The sequence below is a fragment of the Equus caballus genome, chromosome 28, assembly GCF_041296265.1.
Source record: "Equus caballus isolate H_3958 breed thoroughbred chromosome 28, TB-T2T, whole genome shotgun sequence".
Classification (NCBI taxonomy): domain Eukaryota; kingdom Metazoa; phylum Chordata; class Mammalia; order Perissodactyla; family Equidae; genus Equus; species Equus caballus.
This window is the reverse complement of record NC_091711.1, coordinates 25,753,526-25,777,848: the sequence shown is the minus strand read 5'-3', so window position 1 is coordinate 25,777,848 and position 24,323 is coordinate 25,753,526. Positions and strand designations below refer to the sequence as shown.

General features: G+C 38.6%; 1 protein-coding gene across 4 annotated transcripts in view; it reads left to right on the top strand.

The window, feature by feature from the left end:
- Nucleotides 1-24,323, top strand: part of FGD6 (FYVE, RhoGEF and PH domain containing 6) — a 106,862-nt gene that overhangs the window by 25,196 nt on the left and 57,343 nt on the right. For 2 of the 4 annotated variants that reach the window (XR_011433758.1, XM_014736756.3), the window contains exon 3: nt 12,357-12,507. Coding sequence is in view for 2 of the 4 variants with exons in the window: in XM_014736756.3 (XP_014592242.2) it covers nt 12,357-12,507 (151 nt within the window). In the remaining 2 variants the exon portion in view is untranslated. Of the gene's footprint in view, nt 1-12,353; nt 12,508-24,323 lie in introns of all 4 variants that reach the window. The other 2 variants (XR_011433757.1, XM_014736755.3) reach the window with 1 other exon arrangement.

Genomic DNA, 24,323 nt, shown 5'->3' with positions numbered 1-24,323 from the left:
ACTTTGCTTTACGCTGCAAAATGAAATTCACATACTAAAGGAATCAGCAGCTTCACTGCATGAGTGACATGCTTCTTATGTCATTCGTAGTTTGAGCCTGTGTCACTCCTCAAGGTTGTCATCATCGTGATCATTTACCAAAGAGGGACAAAGCTAGCTTTTAGAAAGGAGCTTTAAAAAGTATGTTGAGGTCTAGTAGGGTACCCCCAAAGTCATTTATGTTGGTGACTGAAATTCTTTTAGAAATAGGAGACAGTATTGTGATATACATGAAACTGATTCTTCTGAGCTTCGAGATATTACTGTACGAGTAGGAAGCTACTAAACAGGAGCAGTGAAATTAAACATGGAACACAAGCCCAGGAGTGACCTGCTGCAGAAGCGTGGCTCACATGACCTCACCGCAGGAGTTCTTTACTCAGACCTGGACACTGCAGATGAGCTGTTTCACATGACTGATAATGCAGAAGCTTCTCTCTGAAGTCATTTCTTATACAAGCCTAGACTTTTAAGCGTCTAGAGTAACAATTTATTTTTTTAATGTTAGAGGTGACACTTTAAATATGTGTATGAGGAGAAAGAGAGTGCACACAAGCAAGTGAGCTTTCTGTGTACGAGGCATTGTTCTAAGTGTGATATTTGTGTTAATTCATTATCATAAAGCCCTCTCACGAGGCACAATATTATTGTCATTTTATGGATGGGGAAACTGAGGCACGGTAAGTTTAAGAGCTTACTTACTTTCACTTAGCTAGTAAGTGGCAGAGCTAAGATTCAAACACAGGTAGTTTTGCTCCAAAGCAGATATACTGCTTTCTTCTGGATCATCTACTATACGAAGGGTCAGCAAACGTTTTCCATTAAAGGATCAATAGAAAATATTTTAGACTTTACAGGCCATATGGTCTCTGTTGCAAGTATTCAACTCCACAGATACAGCACAAAAGCAACCGTAGACAGTGCAAAAACAAATGTGCGTGGCTGTGCTCCAATAAAACTTTATTTGTGGACACTAAAATTTGAGTTTTATGTAATTTCCAGATCATAAAATATTATTTTGGGTTTTTTTTCACCTTTTAAAAATATAAAAGCCACTCAGCTCACGGACCTTACAAAAAGAGGAGGTAGGCTGGATTTGCCTGCTCATACTATACTCTTTTTGTGTGAGATATCAGGATAAAGTCCATTCATTTACTAACCCATTCAGGTAAGAAACAGAGCGGGTGTCATACTAAATTCTGGGGGTACCAGGGTGAATGAGAACAAAAGCTCTCCGTTCCTCTTGCCATTCTGCATACTTAATGGACCATGACGTTCTGCCTCTTCTCTTGCCTGCTTTTTAAAAATTTGTCTGTATTTCTTGTCCATTGCATGTACCAGACATGTTCACGTTATCTCATTTAATCTTCATAGCCAGTGGTATTATCTCAGTTTTATAGGTTAGGGAAGTATAAAGTTAAAGAGCCTAATTAGCTAGCCAGTTACTCTCAGCCAGGTGAGTGGCGGAGCCTAGATTCAAGTGCAGGTTTGTCTTACACTGAAGCTGGTGTTTTTTCTTCTCTTCTCTACTGCCTTCTCTCTGCTCCTAGGGATGTATGGAACTATGATGAACTGTTTGTGACCCTGTCAAAAGTAAATTTGTTTATCTCAGTTCTTTTTTTTTGTTTTTTAAAGATTGGCACCTGAGCTAACAACTGTTGCAAATCTTTTTTTTTTTCCTGCCTTTTCTCCCCAAATTCCCCCAGTATAGTTGTATGTTTTAGTTGTGAGTCCTTCTAGTTGTGGCGTGTGGGACGCTGCCTCACTGTGGCCTGACCAGCGGTGCCATGTCCGCACCCAGGATCCTAACCAGCAAAACTCTGGGCAAACGAAGCAGAGCGCGCAAACTTAACCACTCGCCCACAGGGCTGGCCTCATGTTTATCTCAGTTCTTGAATTCATGTTTATTTTCGCTTTTCTTCCATTTTCCTTGATTCTACCTTTGGAAGATATTACCCAAGTTTGATAGAAATGTTCTGAGTTTTCTTGGTTTCCCAGTCAAAGAAGCTAAAAATAATCATGGAGCTAGTCAGCAGTGTAACTAGTGGAAAAATGCATTGATGCATGGGATTAAGAGGGGAGGAAAACCCAAGTCCTTTGCTGATGCCCTCTATAGCCTCTTGGTCTTGAAAAAATGGACCTGTATCCCCAGGGTGCTCTGACAAAGAAATGGGTTCCATATGAGTCTTTGGGGTTATTGATGATTCATAGGTGGTCTAGAGTAGACCTTTAAGAGAGTTTCTTTGTGGACAGTACCTCTAGAAGCGAAATGGTAAACAAAATTGTTCATGTATACCTTTAAATAAAGAAGTGGACTGATTAATTCATGGGCGACAACTTAACCTCCCTCTCTCTGGCTACTTGTGGGCTCCCAAGAAGCCTCTACTATGCCTTTCCCAGTGACAATGGGAAATTCCAAGTTGTGGGTATGGGAAAATCCAAGTTGTGGTTCCTGTTAGAAAATGGAAACACTCAAGTAGACTTGGATAAACTAAGATCTGGGACTGAAAGCAGAGGTCCTTTGGGTTTGACTACTGGTTTCCTCGTAGTTCTCCACTACTTCATCATGGTGGGGTCTGTATTTAATGTAACATTTTAATATTCTGTAACATGGAATAGGTCATATTTTGGTAACACATATGTTAATACCTTTAACTTGAAAATTGCTTGAGTTTATCATGGCAGAGTCTGTTTGGATATATGCAAAATATAATTAGGTGTGCATGAAGCTAACTTTATATACCCTTCAATATGGCTTCTCTGGATAATCCTGTTAGAAACCACTGGTGCACCTGCTTTGTATTTAAGGATCCCAGAAAATGGCACCCTCTTTGGTAGTTGTCTTAATTAGGGCCATTCGGGGCCCTCTTGGTTTTCCCCAGATGTCAAGGCAGAACACAGTATTAGGCTTACACCATAGTGGTTTCATACTGAGTCACAATCAAGAGCATAGTATGGGCAGAGGAAATGGTCATATTTTCCAAAAGTCTTACCACCTGTTCAGTGGCTGTCAGGATTATGATGAAAAGACATGAATGGAAGCAATGTGACACGTATAATTGACACAAAAACACGTGGTCACCTGATTAGAGACAGTAGTCAAAGGGTGAGCTGTTTACTTACTCATCAACCAGTCTCAATCCCCTGGCCCGGCTCCCCCACTAGGTTCCCTAGTCTAGTGTTAAAACCTGGTAAAGCCAAGAGGAGGGGTTGGGTTTGGATCCCCAGTTCCCATCATGGATAGATGACTGTCTTTTGCTTTGGCTCCTTGCCAGCCATATTGGTAGTAGGGAGCTCTCTCTAACTTGGTAGACTGCCTTACTTCGCATCACACAGATATGCCCAGATCACTCTCCGCATCACTTCCATTCCATCTCTGAGCCTTTATTTACACCATTTCCCCTCCAGTCCTCCCCGACTTAGGACGCCTTTGCTCCTCTCTTTTGCTGGAGTCTGTTCTCTCCAATGCCTGTGCCTCAAACCTCTCTGACTGCCCCAACCTGCATGGGATACTTATTTCTCTGGCTCTGTAGCCCTCAGTGTCTGTGCACTGCCTTTAACATTTAGCATGCGCTAACTTTTAGTTGTTCTCTTTTTAGAAAACAGCCCCTGCCTTTATCCTAATTACTGTGGTTATCCCAATTCCCCTTGTCTTTATCTGTTTAGGAAAGTTTCTCTCAGCACGTAAAAAGAGAAATAACCAATAGAATTTATAGTTTGAACATTATCTATAACTAATTCTGTTAGATTATCTTCATCCAGCGCCTAAAATAATATATGATACATAGAAGCCCTCAAATATTTATTGAAATAAATGGCATAGCAGTTTTATATATTTGAAATATTATAAAATATATATGTGAAAACATGTATATATGTATAAATATATGGGTACAAATATATATATATGTGTGTATGTCTAAATATGGAGCACCCTCATGTAGCCATCTCAACCTCATTATTTATAGTGGCCTTTATTTGGTCTGATACCAATGAGCTACTTATTATATACAACCACGTGTCACTTAACAATACAGATACCTTCCAAGAAATGCGTCATTAGGCAATTTGTTGTTGTGCAAACACCAGAGAGTGTACTTACACAAACCTAGATAGTATAGCCTACTACACACCTAGGCTCCATGATGTTAATCTTATGGGACTACCATCATGTATGTGGTCCGTTGTTGGCCAAAATACTGTTATGCGGCTCATGACTGTAATGAGGAGGTGAAGGGAAGAAGTGATGTTGGGTCAACCCTAACTTTATTTAAAGTTTTTTTGCTTTAAGCACCATCTTTGCTACAGTGACAAAACTGGATTGGGAACCTGCTATATTTTATTTAGAGGCATTTCTCAAATAAATTTGTATTAACAAAAAGGTTTCTGTCCACATTTCTTGAAGAACATTTTAAGGAATCATTCCTCAAACCCCTCCAAATTCTAAAAGAGCAAAATTGCTGGTAATTAAATGTTTGACATTTATTTTAGCTAGTGCTTATTTCAAGAGACGTTTTTATTATGACGGTTTATTCTTCTCTAGTTAGGAACAGCTCAGACTTGAACCAGACGCTTCCCAGCTAAGCTAGAGGGCTAGAGTGTCTGTTGGACTGTGAGCAACCTTGGCTTCTCCTGTGTCATTAAGACTGGACCAGGAACTCTGGACAGCATGATCATCCTTACTTACAGGCCGGGAGTTCCCCCACAACCCAGACTGAGTGCTGTGGAGATGCCTAATAGTATGGTGCTGATCACTGTGGCTGTTCACACAGCTGTGTGGTTACTCTGTGGGCCTTGCAGACTGTTACGCAATCCCCCTACAACTCTTATTCTCTTTTTGAAGCCATGAGCTGGCTGGCCAGAAGGTCATGCTAATGGCTTTCCCAAATACGCCCCTATAGGCTGTCAGGGAAAGGCGTAGTCTATATACCTTTTCCACCTAAGAAATAGCTAAAGGGATAAAATAAAAGCAATCTTGAAAATGTGCTGAGCTCCAAACCTGGGATGGTGAGGGGAAGGTACAGGAGTATCATTTTTTTTTCTTTTAATTCTCATCACCCTGGGAAGAAATGAACTAACCCTAAAGAACCATCTTGTATAAAACGTCTCAGAGTTTCTGGGTTTGTGTGTGTGTGTGTTGTCTTTGAAAAAGTAATAATATGCGTAATAAAATTGTTTTTAAAAGCACCAAAGGGTAAATTAGGAAGTTTCTTTCTTACCTCAGACCTTAGTTTCAGAGGCAACCGTTGTTATCATTCTTCTGACTGTTTCTACAGCTATCTACCAGCATATTTGTGTGTGTGTTTGCGTGTATACATTTTTATCTATGTACATATATGTGTATGTGTATATATGTTTTTATGTGGATGTGTTCTTTTGTTTTTGCTTTTTACACAAACGGATGCACATTGCTCTGTGCCTTGATTTCTCTTTAACCTAGCAATATTCTTGGAGAAAAATCTATATCATTTTGCATAGGTCCACCTCATTTGTAAACAGCTGTTTAGTAATTCATTGTATCAGTGTGCCCCAATTTATTTAACCAGTCCTCTGTTAATGGCCATTGATGGGATGGTCCATCTTTTAAAACTGCTTCTTTGTAGTTAAACCTTACTGACTCTAAAACGACTTACATAAAAGAGGTGCGAACGTCTGGATAGGTTCTCTTCTACTTTAAGGAATTTTGAATTCTGTTTGTTTTTTAAGCCATTTTCAGAGTTGTCCTGCCATGACTGTTTTAAATAGCAGCCTCAGCGTACTGATCCTGATTTTTGTTTTTAGTCAGTAGGGTATAATATTAAGAATCCTGGTAATAGATGCATTTCTGTGGAAGGGGATGGTAATGATATTTATAAGGGTAGAGGCTGCCCCTGGAAAATGAAGCAGGCCTGTTTTGTAGAGTCCATCACTGAAGCCTGGTATTCCTTCCTAACAGTCACCCCATGCCAGTTTTAAACAGTCCTCCAGTTTATGTTTCAGGGAAGCTGGGTATTTTTCTGTGGTTTCTTCTTCTGAAGCCATAGAACCCCAGCTTGCTAGTTTTAAAGGCTTGGTTGTTAACACCTCTAAAATTCATGAACCAAAGAGTAAAACCCTAATTGTGTACATTTTATGCTGCAGGTTTCTTTTTTACTTTCCTTTTTCCTTTTGGTAACAAACTCCTGCTATGCTGCCCCTTATTTTAGTGATTTTATTTATTTGTATTCTATGGTTATTAATCAAAGTGTTTTAACTCAAAAAAGTTAATATACTGCGTATGTATGTTAAATTATAGATTTTTTTTACTGAAATCAAGATAATTAAACCATTGATTTTTAAAATTAAAATAAAGTTTGCCCTAACCTTTAGGCAGTCTCTCAAAAGAAGATAAAAAATTAATGCATATCACAAAACTAATGTCTATACTTTCCTTTGGGGGAAAGAATTTCTGCTATTCTGCTGTCATAAGAACATCAGCCATCCACAGCCTTACGTATTACTGAAGCATGGATGTTTCTTTTTAGTCAAAGCAGTTAGTAATGGAGAAGACCTATCAGATGATCTGGTTTACTCTCAGCATGGAGGGGTCACGCTTGTTGAACCTGATTTTTGTTTAGGCCAGATAAGTTTGCTTGAGACTCTGTGTTATCTCTTGGCTTTTCTGTTCTCTCACCCTGGCTCTGCACATTCTTAAAATAATTGTGCAAGACCTTATGTTTGGAAAATCTGAAACATGGCACGAATATATGAATCTTGTTTTATAAATAAGAGGGTGTTAATGGCCACATATGGCTATGTCACAAGTTGTGCCCTGTTTCTTAAAGTAGTAGAGAGAGAACTTGTTTTTAGGGGTAGTGCCCAGGAAGATCATCTGAGTAGGGGATGGAAAAAATTCTACAAGTACTGTGTAATTGGGAAGAGGACCTGAAAACGAGAATAAGAATGGTTTTTGAATTGTTTTTTGTTGGTTTTATTCAACTTAACACTGGAATCTGCAATTCCGTAGAGAACTGAAGTAACAGAGTAGAAAGTTTTCTGGTGAAACTAAACAGAAACAATTTTCTGGTGGAAAAATTTGGTATATTATAATACATAACAATAAAAAGTTTTTTTGCTAATTTTTCCATGCGATGTTCATCCTTCAAGTTCTTAATAGTAGTTTTTCCCACTCATTCTGTGATAAATACGAAAGCAGCCAAAGGAAACACATAATCACCAAGTCATAATGAGACAGTGTTTGCAAAAGAATTATAACAACATCCTGAGGACGAGCAGGTTCTGTTCACTTTGGTCCAGGAGTAGAAAGAAGAGGAAGGGAAAGATCACAGAAGTTCATATTTACAAGTTGTGAGTTAAAAATGAGAAGGAAGCTTCTGAAGGTGAGGGTTTTGGAATGAACTTCTTTCTTCACGTTTGGGAGGAATGACATGGAACATTCTTTGTTTAAGGGGCTCAGAATAAAATCACAGGCAAGAGAAGAAAAAGATAGCTGAATTTGTCAACAACAGAGAACAGATTCAGTGCTTTGAAAGCATTCTTCAGTTCACTCTGCTTCTCCTCTTTCTTTCTCTGCTCTCTTTGTCCTCTCCCCTCCCCTTGCTGGAATTTTTAGTTTAATGGAGATTCACAAGCGTGTTTTGGTGGTGTTGCCTAGCTTGGCATTGTGCAGGTCTTACATTCCTGAAAACTCTTAGGGGAAATGGATTAAATAAATATTTTTTTAAAAGACAATTCCTTCTAAAAGGGAAATCATCCTTGATGTGACATTTTACCTGAAAGAGAAATTTGATGTACTTCCAGTAGAGGATGTACTGTCCATATACAGAAAGTAACATAAACAAAAAAAATACAGTTGGTTTTTTTTTAAAGATTGGCCTTGAGCTAACATCTGTTGCCCATCTTTTTTGTTTTTTTCTTTCTCTCCAAAGCCCCCCGGTACATAGTTGTGTATATTCTAGTTGTGGATCCTTCTAGTTCTGCTGCCACAGCATGGCTTGATGAGTGGTGCTGGGTCTGCAGCCAGGATCCAAACTGGTGAAACCTTGTGCTGTCAAAGCGGAGAGTGCAAACTTAACCACTCAGCCACGGGGCTGGCCCTGGGTTTTTCTTTTTTAAGTGATGGTGTTAAATAATCATCACTTCAAATGTATAGATCCTTGACAGGTGTAATTGAAGGAACATTTGCCTAATTAGTGGGAATTTACTTCTGGCTTTACTTTTTTTCTCTCGTTATTACAGCATACTTGAAAAAAACTTATTTTCTAGGAACAAGACTCCAACCAGAAGCAAATCTGACTTGGAAAGGAAGGCCTGCAGAGGTAGAGCCCAGTGTTGACTCTCTGCTGGTTGTTGTGGCTTACTGTCCTTGTCTTTCCATTATCAACTGTGAAATGACCAGGCAGGAAAGTGTAGAGGAGACACTATGTCCTGTTCCTTTAACCCGCAAAGCAGACAGCGTTAGGATGTTATCTTCCTGACGGTGGGAAGGAAATATAAAGAATAGAAGAGCCCCAAACACTATGACTAACATGGGTAAGGAATCTGTATTTCATTATCAGAAATTATCTAGATAGATTTGAAAGCTGTTAATGATTATGTGGGAAAATAGATTAATCAACAGTTTTTCTCTGTTTAATCATGTAGAGATGAACATGTAAATGTGGTACTAGATGCTTTCTTTCCTGATTTTGCTGCTAAACCCATTGTCTTTCCTTTAAAATCAGATCCCTTGTTAGCATATTTCTGCTTCAGCTGATGTCACCTTCATTTGCTGGTGACTGTTCACGAAACCTTGAAGGAGGACTCGAGTTTTGCCCGCACCTCTTTACCGTAGCCCTGATGATTTTTCTTCCTCTTGTGTATGGTCCTTCCTCTGAATTCCTGCTGTAGCCACCGTGGATCAGGCCCCGTGGGCTATTGAAATTACCTCCTAGATCTTCTACTGCCACTGTGCCCACCCGCGCATTCTACCCCCAGTTGGTTCATTGGCATTGAGTTACAAGATTAATCCTCCTAAAAATCCCCCACTCTGCTCTGCTTGCTTTCCTGTCTCCTAGGCTTCAGAAATCATAAATGGTCTCTAGTTCAGGAGTTCCCATCCAGGTGTGTGGAGAGTTCCTTTACCTTCGATTTAAGCTTTGAGATCATTAAGGGGATTTCACTGGTGCTAATAAACAGGGGTGTCCTTTTCCCTGGTTAGGTGGGGGGGGGGGGGGGCGGGGGCTGTGCTTACAGAGTTCGATTGATGGAAAAGGTGCTATTCTCTTCCCTGTTGGCACCAGCAAGAAAGAAGTATGGTGATGACATCCAGCTTGGAGGTCTGTTAAGTAAACCTTTGAGGTCTGCTGGGAGATTTGAGTCTCCTTGCTAAAGGCCTATAAGATGAGTATACACTATTTAGTTGTTTTTCATGCCTTTTGACAGCCTGGCACCTGTTGTATTCTCCAAGTTTGTTTTCCTTTAGTTACTTAGAGGAAACTCCTGCTGCAGCTAAAATGTTCTTTTTGTTTTCTGAATACAAACATTCCCATTTCCACACCATTGATTGTGATGTGCTGGATGCCCTTCTCCTCTAAACCATACACTCTTCTCAGTATTCCTCCCAAACATTTCTTTGTGATCACCACTACCATGAATACTGCCTGAACTTCTGAAATTTAATTTAGTAATACTAATTATTGTTTTTGTTTATTCTCTAAAAATTTATTGAGGGCCTGTTATGCATCATGGTGGTCTAGTGGTTAAGATTTGGCACTCTCCCTGACATGGCCCTGGGTTCGTTTCTCAGTCAAGAAACCACACGACCTGTCTGTCAGTTGTCATACTTTGGCAGCTGCATGTTGCTATGATGCTGAAAGCTATGCCACCAATATTTCAAATACCGGTAGGGTCACCCATGGTGGGCAGGTTTCAGCAGAGCTTCCAGGCTAAAACAGACTAGGAAGAAGGACCTGCCCACTCATTTCCAAAAAAGTTGGCCATGAAAACCCTGTGAACAGCAGTGAAGCATTGTCTGATACAGTGCTGAAAGGTGAGAGGATGGCGCAAAAAGACTGAGCAGGGTTCTGCTCTGCTGTACGCAAGGGTGCTAGAAGATGGAATCAACTTGCTGGAACTAACAGCAAATTGTGTATCAAGCAGTATGCTGGAGATTCTACTGAAAAAAGACAATTTCTTTGTCCTTAGTAGTTTACATTTTAATGAGAGAAACAAATATACCACCAAGTACAATCCAGTGAGATCATAAAGGATTCAGAAGAGTCAAGTAATGTAATTTGGGATGGGGAGGGAGCGGTCAGGGAAGTTTCCTGTAGGAAAGTAATTTTCAGAACTAAAATCTCCCATTTTATGGCAGTATATTTTGATCCATCTAGTTTTAATATTTAAAACTTTTTTTCCCCTTGTTCTTAAATGTTACCTTTGTAAACATTTATATCCCTAACGGATGTGGCAACCGCTGGTTTCTGTCTTCTTAATAATGGCTTTCCAAATGCTGGACCAAGAAACACCTTTCAGCTCTCTCTCTAGACAAAATAAACCTAATTTCCTCACAGGTGCCGCAGCCCTATCACTGATGATTTGAAATTTTCATACTGTGGAGTCCAAAAGAGCGCACAGATGGTGCAATCCAAAAAAGCAAATTCCTGGGATTTTGTTACAACCAGATTTGTAGGTTGGGTGGGGCCTCAGGTTTTGTATTTCTAAGAAGCTCTTTGGTGATGCTGAAGCTGACTGAGTATGTTTGAGTAACAGGGTTTTAGAGGATGTAAAGAGGTAAAGAATTAAGATAAAAAACAAGTGAATGTATGTTTTCTTCTCTATATATGGATGGATCCTGCAGTCTGTACATCCTGTTAACCCTCATTTACTCTCACTAATCTCAATCAGCTAATTACCCAGCTGGGTTGGGCCCATATCCCTGCAACCCAGAGACAGTGAATCTTGCTAATGATCTGACTGGAAAGCTTCCGCCCTTCGCTCCCCACCCCACACTCGGGAGTGAGTCTCCTCCGTGTCATGGGGAGCTGTGATAAGGTGTGCACCCAGCTCCTTGAGGCTGTGCTATGATTCGCTGAGGCGCCCCAGCACTGAGTAATAGGAAACCCCGTCTTTGGCAGAGGGAAGTGTTCCTTTTGGCATTCTGCCTCCATCCAATTGGATTGTGTAACACTTGGGCTCAAGGAATGGCATCTGAGGCAAGTCTGTATCCTGCAATGTATAATCAGGAACTGGCAGAAAATTTATCTGTGGCTTTTAAGATTCCAGTTAGAAATTCTCATAACTTGTAGGAGCCTTGGCAGTTGAGTGACCTGCCCATGACCTGCTACAGGGGCCTTCTAGAGTGAATTGCAGCTGTCTATTCTGCCTGTTTCCCCTGATGATTTTCTGTGGCTCTTTTACTGACTCTTCTATTTTACAGACATTCTCGTAGACTACAGACAGGAAGGCAGTTGCTCCAGGCAATTTGTTCTGAGTCTTTACAATCAGAGCTAGAAAGAATTCTTTTCTGTCTTCTTCTTGGGGAACTTTTCTATGGAATTCCCCCCACAGAATGGATTGCAACAGTGGCTTTTAGATTCAAAAGATCTGTCTTGATCAAACAAAGTAGGAAATGTTGATGACGTCAGGCTGGTGAGGAGGGGTTGGTACATGACCTGTGGTTTTCAAATCTTAGCATATATCTCCTAGGGGCCCTGCACCCCTAGAGTTCTGATTCAGTAGGTCTGGAGCAAGCCTGAGAATTTGTGACATCCTCGTTCCTTCTCATGTTTTATGATGTGGTTACATGAAAGGCAATTGATAATAACCAGGAAGGTGCGCACATATTCACAAGAGCACATTTATTGTTGATTGTGATCACCATCATTACCTTCCGATTCTCGTAGATTTGTGAGTTGCCATTTAAAAAACAAAACAAAACACTGAAACCCACCTCTTGTAATGTTCCTGTGTAGCCAGTGCCCTTTTGTAATAACCCAGCCTGAGTCCTGTGAGATTTCTTGGTTTGTTCTAGTAGAGACCTGATGTTCTAAAGTAAGGATACTTGGAAGCATAGGATGGGGGCAGCTGGGAAACTTACTTCTAACCCACCTTCCTATCATGAAAATACATGTTTTTTAAGATGATCCATTTTAAACCCCAAATCAATTTGGGTTTTTGACAACTGAGATGGGGAAAAGAAAGGGGAAGTTTGGTTGATCTGGCTATTTCCATCCCTCTAAATCCCTTAGGTGTAACCTACTTACATCACATGAATAAGATGATTGATTCTGCTTGTTTGTTTTGGTAGTATTCCTTGTTATTAAAGGTGACTAATGCGAGACTTTCTATTAAAGCAGTTCTGGAGCATCCCAGGAGGGACACAATGATCTGGATCTTGGGCTTAGTGACCTTCCTTCGGATGAGGAGGAAGTCATCAACAGCTCTGACGAAGACGATGTCAGCTCTGGTTCTAGTAAAGGGGAGCCTGACCTGCTGGAAGATAAACAGGTATATTTTGATATTTAATTGTTTCTACTTTTGGTTTGTTGCCTCTGACGACACTTGGAAGTAACATTTATCAACATGATAGGCACAAAATCCTTAGTTTTCTTAAAACTGATAAAACGTTTTTCTAATTTAAATATAATTCATGCTATAATATGATGCCTAAGATGTTTTCATATTTCCAAGCACATATCACTTAGAGATTACTTAGTAATTTTTGAGAATTATTTTTGGTAATGTCCATTGCTTTTGGTTTTTTAAAATTATTTTATTGAGGTTGCATTGGTTTATATCATTGTGTAAATTTCGAGTATACCTTATTTTATCTTAGTTTCCGTATAGTCTACATTGTGTTCACCACCAATAGTCTGGTTTCCATCCACTGCCGTACATATGTGCCCCTTTACACTTTTCGCCCTCCCCCAACTCTGGTTTTCTTTTTGATAACAGAAACTCCTCTTAGGATTGTTTCCTGTACTGCTAGTAATTCTACTTGAAAGAAAGGCAGTAGATGCATTTCAGACCCAATGAAATCTTTCTAGGGATAGAATAAAGATTGCTGTTAATAGTGTATCAGGGTTTGCTTTGAAATAATCCAGTATGTGTATATTTCCAGTTTACATGAAACAAGACCGTCCTTGTATTGATGATTAAGATGTGTCACAGGTCCATGGGGGTTCATTATATTGTTTCTCTAGATTGACATGAATATCTATTTCATTTTAAATCATATTTCTTTGAATAAAGATAGAATTGCAGGGAGAAAATTAGGATATCAGCAATATCCCCAGAATGTGTTGGGATATTACAGCAAGATGGAATTTGAAAGAATCCACATAGCAAGCATATCAAGCCACAGAGAAAATACATGTCACCTAACTTCTATGCCATAATTTATCAATCTATTATGCTTCCTGTTTAATATGCTTTTCCTTTGTTTAAATTCATTTTCAGCCTTAAATGAATTGCACATGTTGTGTAATTGTCTGCATTTAAATCACAGCTCTACTACCTGTGATCTGGGTAATCTTGGGCAAATTATTTAACTGCTTTAGGCTAAAGAGCCCTATTTTATGAAGAAAAGAATAGTACTTATCTCGTAGAATTGTGAGGACTAAATGATTTGTAAAGTCTTAGAATACTGTCCAGTACATGGTAAGAACTTAATGATTGTTTATTATTTATTGCTTGCAAGACTTCATTTCTGTGCTGTAAAGTATTGAATCACGGTGTTGGGAGTAACCACAAGAAATTATTTAGCCTAAGGCAAGTGAGTTTTAAGACTCCTAAGACAGATGAATGACTGTTTTTCTTAAAGACCCGTAGCATCCCTCAGCAGTGTATGGGTTTTACTTTGACTGTCAAGTAATTCCTCCTGTGTTTTATTGGTATCTGTCTTGCTCTAATGTGAAAGTTCATTTTCCTTGTTGCTTCTTCACAGAAATAGATTCTACAAATATTTATGGAATACCCACTAAGTTCCAGGTACTGTTGGTATGTAGTAGACATGAAACTGTCCTCAAAGTCCCTGCTCTTGAAGAGCTTACATCCTAATGGAGCAAGAGAGACCGTAAATGCACAAGCAGTAAGAACTTCAGAGTACTACATACTGTAAAGTGTGTAAAACAGTGTGTGCTAGAAATTGGAGACTACTTAGGATTAAAACCTTTAGAAAATGATATTTGACTGAGACCTAAATTATTGGCAGGAGCCAAAGCTTGCAGAGTTTGGGAAAGAGCCTTGAAATGGTCTTCCTCTCAAAGGGCCATGATTAAATCAAGCTTTACTCTCTTTGATCAACAAAACTTCTTTCTTTTCCTAACAAATACTGTTTTCTTTCCTTATGGTCTATTTGTTTATCTTGCTGAGACCCTCTGCAATTTCTCCCCATACTTCTTGAAGTATAGTGACCAAAATTGGTTTCCACACTCTCCTTGGAATCTCACTGAACGTGGCATAAGGGAAGGATTAATCTCTGACCTTTTCGTGTTATGCGTCTTTCCAACACATCCTGTCATAACGCTGCCCGGTTGACTCATTCGTTTTGTGGTCATTGGAGACTTCCAGGGTTCCTTCCTCTGCATTTGTGCCTGCCTTTCCTTTCCCTTCCGGTATTTATGTTATTGGTTTTTTTGTCTTTAGTTGTGCCACATTGCAATATCTGTTAAATCTTTATCTGTTTTTAAAATGAGATCTCTTCAGTTAATTCTGGACGTTTAATGTTTTTGTACCTGATGCCAGTGTATTCATAATGTGCTTCCTTTAGAATTCTCAGCCACTCTGATGAGTTTGCTCTCTATTCATCTGAGACCTCAGTAGCAATAATAAAATAGACTACTTCTCCCTGTCTAGGCAGTTGTTAATCCGTCTAAACGTAGCCTTACTTTTCTCTTGAGTAATTGGCTTTCATAATGGTTAAGAAGAACAGTCTTTGGAGCCAGATTGCCTGGGTTCTCACCACTTACCAGCTCTGTGATTATGAGCAATTTACTTAACTTCTCTGTGCCTTAGTTTCCTCATATGTAAAAAGAGGAGGGAGCAGGGTAGACATTTTTCCTGATTTTCTAGGATTGTTGTGCTGATTAAATGATTATACACTATTTAAAACAGTACCTGTCAAAGTGAGTGCTCAGTAGATTTTAGCTATTACTATTGGCTTATATGAAAAGAAGCAAGCAAAATCTTAAGCATCTCAAGTCAAACTTTATATAACCTTACCAAATAAATATATATTGTTTCAAGTTTGCCATTTCTTATCTTTGGATTAATCAATCTGAAACGTGTATATGAAGGGCTGTATTGTGTTCTAATGGAAAAATATGTCATTTGACATCCTAAGACCCATGGTTTAATCCCAGCTCTGCCAATTACCAGCACATGACTTTGGTCAAATAATTTTTTTTTTTTTAGCCCTTAAACAGATTTTTTTTTTATTGTTAATATTATGGTAGATTACAACCTTGTGAGATTTCAGTTGTACGTTATTGTTATTCATGTTGTGGGTACACCACTTCCCCCTTTGTGCCCTCCCCCCACCCCCCCTTTTCCCTGGTAACCACCGATCAGTTCTCCTTGTCAATATGTTAACTTCCACCTATGAGTGGAGTCATATAGAGTTCGTCTTTCTCTGTCTGGCTTATTTCGCTTAACGTAATACCCTCGAGGTGGTCAAATAATTTTTAAAGTCAATTAGCTTATTTACATGACTCCCATTCACAATGGACTTCAGGTACCCAAAAGAAAAAATTTTATGTAATAAGAAATGTCAAAATATATAGTTAAAGAAGTCAAAGTGTTAATAAATACTGCTGGAATTACTGGTTATCCACATGAAATAGAATCATGTTAGATCCCTTCCTTTCACCATATACAAAAATGAACTCCAAATGGATCATGAACTTAAATGTGAGAGCTGGAACTGTAAAATTCTTAGAAGAAAATATAAGTAACTCTTAATGACTTTAGGTTGGACAAAGGCTTCTTAGATAAAAATAAATTGGACTTCATCAAAATTAAAAACTTTTGTGCTGCACACAGTGCTACCATCAAGAAAATGAAAAAACAACCCACAGAATAGGAGAAAATATTAGCACGTATCTCTGATAAAGGTCTTGTATCCAGAATATGTAAAGAATTCTTACAATTCAACAGTAAAAAATGAATAACCCAATTAAAAAATGGGCTAAGGATCTGAATAAACATTTCTCAAAAGAAGATATACAGATGGCCAATAAGATATACAAATGGCCATGAAAAAATGCTCAACATCATTAGCCATCGAGGAGATGCAAAGCAAAACCTCAGTTAGCTATCATTTCATACCTACTAGGATGATTATAAAATAAAAAAGACAGACATTAACAAGTGTTGGTGAGGATGTGGAGAAATTGGAACACTTACACACTGCTGGTGAGAATGTAAAATGGTGCAGCCGCTTTGGAAAACAATCTGGCATTTTCTCAAGAGGTTAAATATAGAGTTACCATGTAATCCAGCAGTTCCACTGCTTGTTATATACCCATAGGAAATGAAAACATACGTCCATACAAAAACTTACATAGGAATGCTTTTAGCCACATTATTCATAATAGCCAAAAAGTAGAAAGAACTCAAATTTTCATCAACTGATAAATGGATTCATGAACTGATGAATAAACAAGATGTAGTTTATCCATACAATGCCATATTACTCACTAGTAAAAAAAAATGCTAAAACATGGATGAACATGTTGAAACATAGATGAATCTTGAAAACATTAGGCAAGTGAAAGAAGTCAGTCAGAAAAGACAACATGTTGTATGCTTCTATTTATATAAATTGTCTAGAATAGATACATCCATACAGACAGAGAGTAGGTTAGAGGTTGCCAGGGGCTGGGGAGAAAGTAGGATGGGGAGTGACTGCTAACGTGCAGTTTCTTTTTAGGGGGATGAAAATGTTCTAAAGTTAGATGGTACTGATAGTTGCACAACCCTGAATATATTAAGAAACCATTGAATTGTATACTTTAAAGGGGTAAAATTACATTTTATGGAATGTGAATTACATCTCAATAAAGTTGTTTAAGAAAATAAGAAATCTCGCTAAAAGGAAGACAATAGCGCTAAGTGTACGATTAGTACACAGTAATGCATATCATATAATCCCATTACGTCAGCCAAGGATGGGCCACACATTTGGCTTTTAGCAGCCCAGGTAAAGAAGGCGATAGCAGATTCCAAAAGAAAACTTCTTTGGAGTAGAAGCATAGGAAGAGAGCTTCTTTTATAATTTTTTTGACCCTCAATTTCTCAGTCTATAAAATAGGACAATAGTATTAAATGAGTTATTCTAAGGCTTAAAGAATAACAGTCGCAAAGCCACTTGGAAAGTCAAGAAAGTTTTTGTACACTAAACACATGTAATATACTTCTTTGATTGTGTTTGTGATCGGTTATATTAGTTTTCTAGGGCTGCTGTTACAGAGAACCATGAACTGAATGGCTTAAAACAACAGGAGATTATTGTTTCACAGTTGTGGAGGCCAGAAGCTTGAAATTAAGGTGCCGGAAGGCCAGCTCCCTCTGAAACCTGTGGAGGAGAATCTTTCCTTGCCTCCTCCGAGTTTCTGGTGGTTTGCCGGCAATCCTTCACATTCCTTGGCTTGTAGCTACAGCACTTCGCTCTCTGCCCCCATCGTCACGTGGCATTTTCCCTTCACATATCTGGATCTCTTCTCTTCTTGTGAAGACACCAATCATATTAGATTAAGGGCCCATCCTACTCCAATATGACTTCATCTTAACTTACTAATTATATCTACAATGACCCTATTTCCAATAAGGTCACATTCTGAGGTCCTGGGCATTAGGACTTCAACATATTTTTGGGGGGAACATAATTCAACCCATAACAGGTGCCATATTGCGTAGACATATAAGGGACACATCACTGATAATGTGTCTGGGTGCCAGTAACTATTGCTCGTGAAAGTACCAGACTCAGCAGGAGGACAGAAGAAAGGAAATGTGCCACTGTGCCCTTGTTTTAACTTTGTGAAGGAAAGGCAAAAATGTTTTAAAAGTTACTTGTGTAAAGATGGAAGACCTACTGTGAGGGGGAAGAAATTGGACACTGCTCCACTCCTGTGTGCCTGTGCTTGTGTATGTGCTGTGGATGTGTTATGACACTCAATCTTTAAAAACATACTAAGATAGAGGTTTGACATATATACTGTTTTTCTTCTCTTCACATGACGAAAAGGAGTTTTTATAGGTTAAGTAACTTGCCTTGGAACCCCTTGATTTGGGATTTCTAACCAAAATCTGTCTCTATTAATAACTTGGTACAAGCCACAGAAGCTGAATAATGTTTGGGTTGGGGAGGACTAGCCTTGCTAATCTCTTTCTCCTTTTCTAAGTTTTTAGTTTTATGTTTTTTTGGTCTTTCCTTTCAGTGCTTAATAAATGATTGAAAAATGAAATCGATTCATTATGGTTAGAGTATTCAGCACTGTTCACCTTTCCTGCATATTGACTTCCTTGTCTCTTTCTTTCACAAATTTTCTTTGTAAAACAGCTCGTATGATATATACCCTCATGAAGCAAGGGGTGAAAACCTGAGAGAACTTTGTCCTAGAGATTACTCATGGTGTCGCTTCATTTTGGGGGGATACTTTAATGGTAAAGAGATGCTTCTCAGGCAGATCTGGTTAAGTTTTTTCTTTCTAGTGAAACTCTTGAGTAGCATAGCAGAGGCCTTTTAAGAATTCTATTAAAAAATAATGGATAAATTTCACAGAACTTTGCTTGTAGTGAGCAAATATAAAAAGAGGAGAACACAGTTAAGAATTTTCAAAGCTGGGCTATTATCAAGAGATCAAAATGTAAAACTGGATTTCAGATCAAAGGTTCTGTTTGGGAATTTGACTTGTTTTATGACCTTGACAAAGTAATGTCGTTTGTGGCTCATGTTCCAGCTTCCACGGCAGTGTACTTTTGGGAGATGCAGTTATTTAACAGGCAGTGTGCTTTGAAATGTGATGTAATTTAAGTGAGGACTTTCATTAGCTGAAAAGTTGAGATGCCAAATATGGCCTCTCTCTTGAGTTTTACAGTGGCGTGAATTTTTCCATCGTTTGACTTGGGTTAGAATCACTTATTGTTCTTACACGATAGAGATAACATAGAGCTTTTTCGTTTGTTTTTTAGTTATCTTTGACTTTCTTTCTACTTTAAAAATGATTGTAGTCCATTGAATCATTTTCTAATAGTTACTATCCCCCTTTAGCTCCAGGGTTTTCCTAGTGTTAAAGGTAAAATAGACAAAAGAATACATAGACTCCTTGAATTTTAGAATTGCAGAAGACTTTAATCATCTAGTCCAACCTCCTACTTTTTTATGTGATAAAATATCTATAATGAGCTTTTAGTTCATTTCAGTTTACATTCTCATGTTACTTAGCACATAATTCAAAAGCAATGTGCTCTGGGCTTAGATACTGAGAAGGTGGCAGCCACCCTTGTACACAGTTGCTTATTCATGCATGTTAATTGCACAGTGGCCCAGGCACTGTGTTATGTGCAAGAGGATATAACAGTAAATAAGATCATAGCCTAGAGGGAATTCAGACGTGTCAGCAAATAAATGCAATCTGCTGGGTTAAGTCCTATAAATACTACATGAATAAGAGAATTGTTCTTTGGGAGTGGTGGGGAGAGAATGTCAAAGCAGCCTTTATAAAGGAGAAAACCTTCGAGTGCTGTCTTGAAGGATGAGTTGGAATATGACAGGCAGAAATCTTTGGGGAGAGAGGGAGGTGATGAGGGTAGAATCAAAACAGAAGGAAGGGCGTAGCAAAGGGACAGACGTGTAAGGGCAGAGCACACTTGGAGTTGTCAGGAGGTTCCAATTTGGGTGGAGTAGAGAGTATACAGTGTGGAGGAGTAGGTATGAGACTAGGGAAGATAACTAGACGGATAGTGGAGTGTCCTATATCCATGGCAAAGGAAAGTTTGGTCTTTGTTACCCATAGGTGATAGGGAGCTGCTAACCTGAGAACTAACATGATTAGATTTGCATTTTAGAGCTATTACTCTGGTGGGAGTATAGAGAATGGATTGCAGTGGAGTAAATCTAGAGCCAGGAAACCACTTAGGTTACTGTAGTGTAGTGTAGGCAAGAAATAAGGGGAGGAAAGGATTAATTAAGCTTTACAAAAAAATTCAGAAGGACAAATTGAATTCACAAGTCAAGACTTGATGACTGAGTTGTGATCATAGAAGGTGGAGGAAAAAAAGGAGTCCAGGTTTCTGGCTTTGATGAGTATATCAAAGAGTGACTGAAGGTCATCAAGTGTTTTATTCTTGGTGAACCTTTTCCTTTTACACACTGCTGCCCAATTATGATCTTTCTCCCCTTCAAGATGTTAGCGTGTTTTGTAGTTGTCCTTGTGTATAATTATTTGTGTGTTTGGTTTGTTCCCCTTATTCACTTCTAGAAGGCTGGGGCAATTTCTTATTTATCTTTAATTCCCTCTTCTAATACCTGCTTTTATGGACAATCTCAGACCTACAGAATCAGAATTTCCAAGACAGTTACCTGAATCTGAAATTTGAAGTGCCTGGTGGTTCTGATGATCAGTAATGTTTTCAGACTTCGCTGTTAGAGCAGTGAATCAGCTGACAGTGGACCTGTTTTCTCCTACTCACCTTGCTATCATGTGATGGATAGTCAGTTACTACAGATTTTAAAATAATGGAGTAAAGATGGTACTGACTCCTTCCTCTTGGAAATGGTCTCAGAATAGCTAGGAGGATACAAAATACAAATTCTGCTACTGGTGATATTAGGAGCCCTCTAAAACTCCAAATCACAATGTATAAATAAGGGCTCCCATTCCCACCAGTGATATATAAAGGTTCCAGTTCCTCCTTATGCTCACCAGCACTTGCTATTTTCTGATTTTTGGTTATCACCATTCTGTGAGTATGGAGTGGTATCTCATTATGGTTTTAACTTGCATTTCCCTAATGACTAATTATGTTGAGCATCTTTTCATATACTTATTGGCCATTCTTATATCTTCTTTAGTGAAATGTCTATTCACATCTTTTATCCATTTTTAACTGAGTTTTATTGAATTATAAGAATTCTTTATGTATTCTGGATCAGAGTCATGATTTGCAAATATTTATCCCCTCCTGTGGCTTTTCTTTATGGTGTCTTTTGAAGCATAAAAGTTTTAAATTTATGAAGTTCAGTTTATTGATATTTTTTCTTGTATGGATCATGCTTTTGGTGTTGTATCTAAAAACTGTTAGCCTAAAGCATGGTCATGAAGATTTTCTTCTAGAAGCTTTAGAGTTTTAGTTCTTCCATTTAAGTCTATGATAAATTTTTATTTAATTTTTGTCTATGATGTCAGGTAGAATATAAATTCATCTTTTTGCTTGTGGATATCCAGTTATTCCAGCAATTTTCAACCATTTCTTTAAAAAAACTATCTTTTCTCCCATTGAATTACCTTGACAACTTTGTCAAAAATCCATTGACCATAAATTTAAGGGTTTACTTCTGATTCTCAGTTTTTTCCCGTTGAGCCACATGTCTGGCTTTATACCAGTACCCACCATTTCCCAAAGTTTACAGTCTCAGTTTCTAGAAAAGAGACAAATGCTTCATAGTTGCCAACCCCAGTGCTGCCTCTGTGAATGGCTGCCATCTTCTGTCTCATTGACTTGCTGCACCACACCTAAGATCTGAGATATTTAATGTTTAAATCTTAGGGTTTTAAAGTTGAAAGTCCAACACTCATTTTACAGATGAGGAATGTCAGACCCACCATAGTTGTTCTTACAAGTTGAAGTGTTTTGTTCTCTGCTGTAATGGAAGCATGATGTCTGTCTAGGAATAACATATTTGTTATGGAATCACTCTGCAGAATTGTCTGTAACCCGGGCCCTGGCAGAGCAAGGTCCTGAAGAGGGGGGAAAAAAAAGAGTAGAGACTTAACAGAGGGAGAGTGCTCAAAAGAGGAAAAGAAATAAAAGGTAAATGCCAAAAAGTACACCTACTTGAAGTTTTTGTGTAAAGCTGGTATACATTGTAGGTGGTTCTGCTAATCAAGTGCTGCAGCAGCTGCAGTGCCCTGGGTTTCTTTACAGCTACTGCTGAGACCACCTCTTGACCTTTAAGAGACCTCATGTCACCTGAAAATGGAGCATGGCGAGTCAAGGCCTCTGTTCTTTCAATGCTTTAGGTTTCTGTTTCTTTCTTTTCTTTTTTTTTTGAGGAAGCTTAGCCCTGAGCTAACTACTGCCAATCCTCCTCTTTTTTGCTGAGGAAGACTGGCGCTGAGCTAACATCCATGCCCATCTTCCTCTACTTTATATGTGGGATGCCTGCCACAGCGTGGCTTTTTGCCAAGCTGTGCCATGTCCGCACCCAGGATCCGAACCGGCGAACCCCGCGCCACTGAGAAGCGAAATGTGTGAACTTAACTGCTGCGCCACCAGGCCAGCCCCAGGTTTCTGTTTCTTACTCTCAATGCATTTCTTCTGAATTTCTAATTTTAAAAAGATCTACTGTGTTTTACAAATATTGTTTTCTAGCTACAGATGACATAGGAAAACCTATTTAATGGTTAGAAAAGCATTGATTTGCTACAATGTTTTTCAAAATAACAGTTGTCCAACTGTGTGTATGTGTGTACGTGAACGTGTACACAGTCATGGTTATTAGTGCACGACTAACACATGGTCTGCAAGATCAGATTGTGGTTAAGGAATGTTGGCTATGTGTTGTTTAAAAGGTGAGTACATGGAAGTGAGTATTTTATGCTCCATCTTGTCAGCTGAACAAAACTTATCTAACCTGTTCAGTCATTCTAGCAATCTAACAATCACTCAACAACTGCCTTAGAAGAGATGAATAGTAATAGGGGTAGAACTCAAATTCATCTATCTGATTGTCCCTTTAAAGATAGAGTTTGGGAGCTAAGGTCAAGTAGCAAGGCAAAATATTCTAGGCTAATTAGCTTGGACACTCTTAGTTGTTATGCATTCTGAATTAATTGATTGCTCTTTAAAGATTGCTTTCATAATTAGTTGGTTTCATAGCCTACTTTGAATAGTTTTTGCTTTCATAACCTGCTTTGAATTTTTTTGTGTAACAATATCTATATTCTGCTGGGATAAGATTTCTTGGTATTGTATGTAAATTCTTCTGTAGTAAAATATGAAAACATGGAAGGGACAAATGCACACAAACTGCAAAATTTGTGTTTACTCCTGGAAGAGGAGGGGAACTTCAATATTATATATAATAATTTGTTTCACAGAAGAATTAGACCAAACATTGCAGAATGTTTGGATTTGTTGAATCTTGAGGGGAGGGGAGATGTATTTGGGTGTATGTTTAGCAGTGAATGTTTGTAAGGATATGTCCTGATTACCAGCAGATACTGAAGAGAGATTTGGGATATAATAGAAGAGTTTCTAGGTTAGACATTTGGAAATCTGGGTTCCCCTCCCAACTCTGCTGATTACCACCCTTTGGATCCTGGCAAATCCCTGTTTTAAGTGGGTTGTCTTTGGGACTCTGCTCTTGGTCCAGGTCTTATATATGTATATCTTCCCTGTGTTTGATCTCATTCAGTCCCTTGACTCCAGCTCCTATTCATGATCCAATGGTTCTGAATATAGTAAAAAATAAATCTAAAAATAAAATTCTCCTGTATATTTACTATATTTCTCTGATGACTTGTGAGGACAGAAATTATTGTAATCTGGGCTGGCCTGGTGGCACAGCAGTTAAGTGTGCATGTTCTGCGTCAGCAGCCCGGGGTTTGCGAGTTTGGATCCCGGGTGCGGACATGGCACCGCTTGGCATGCCATGCTGTGGTAGGCGTCTCACATATAAAGTAGAGGAAGATGGGCACGGATGTTAGCTCAGGGCCAGTCTTCCTCAGCAAAAAGAGGAGGATTGGCAACAGTTAGCTCAGGGGTAATCATCCTCACAAAAAAAAAAAAACAAGGCTGAGCTCAATAAATGAATACTGTTTTCTAAAAAAATTATTGTAATCAAAATATCTAAATTTTAACGTGCTATGAAACCTTAAGGAATTGTCTCCCAGTTTACTCACTTTTACATCACCAATTAAGTGAATAAAAGGTTTTTAATATATGTACAAAACATAAGTAGACATACTGTAAAAAAAATTATTAAAATGTAATTTTTGGAAGAGCTTCATTCAGTGTTAAATGACATCTGTTTTTATACCTTGATTTTGACACTGAAATTCTAGAAGCCAGTAAAAACTGTTTTTTTCCAAATTAAG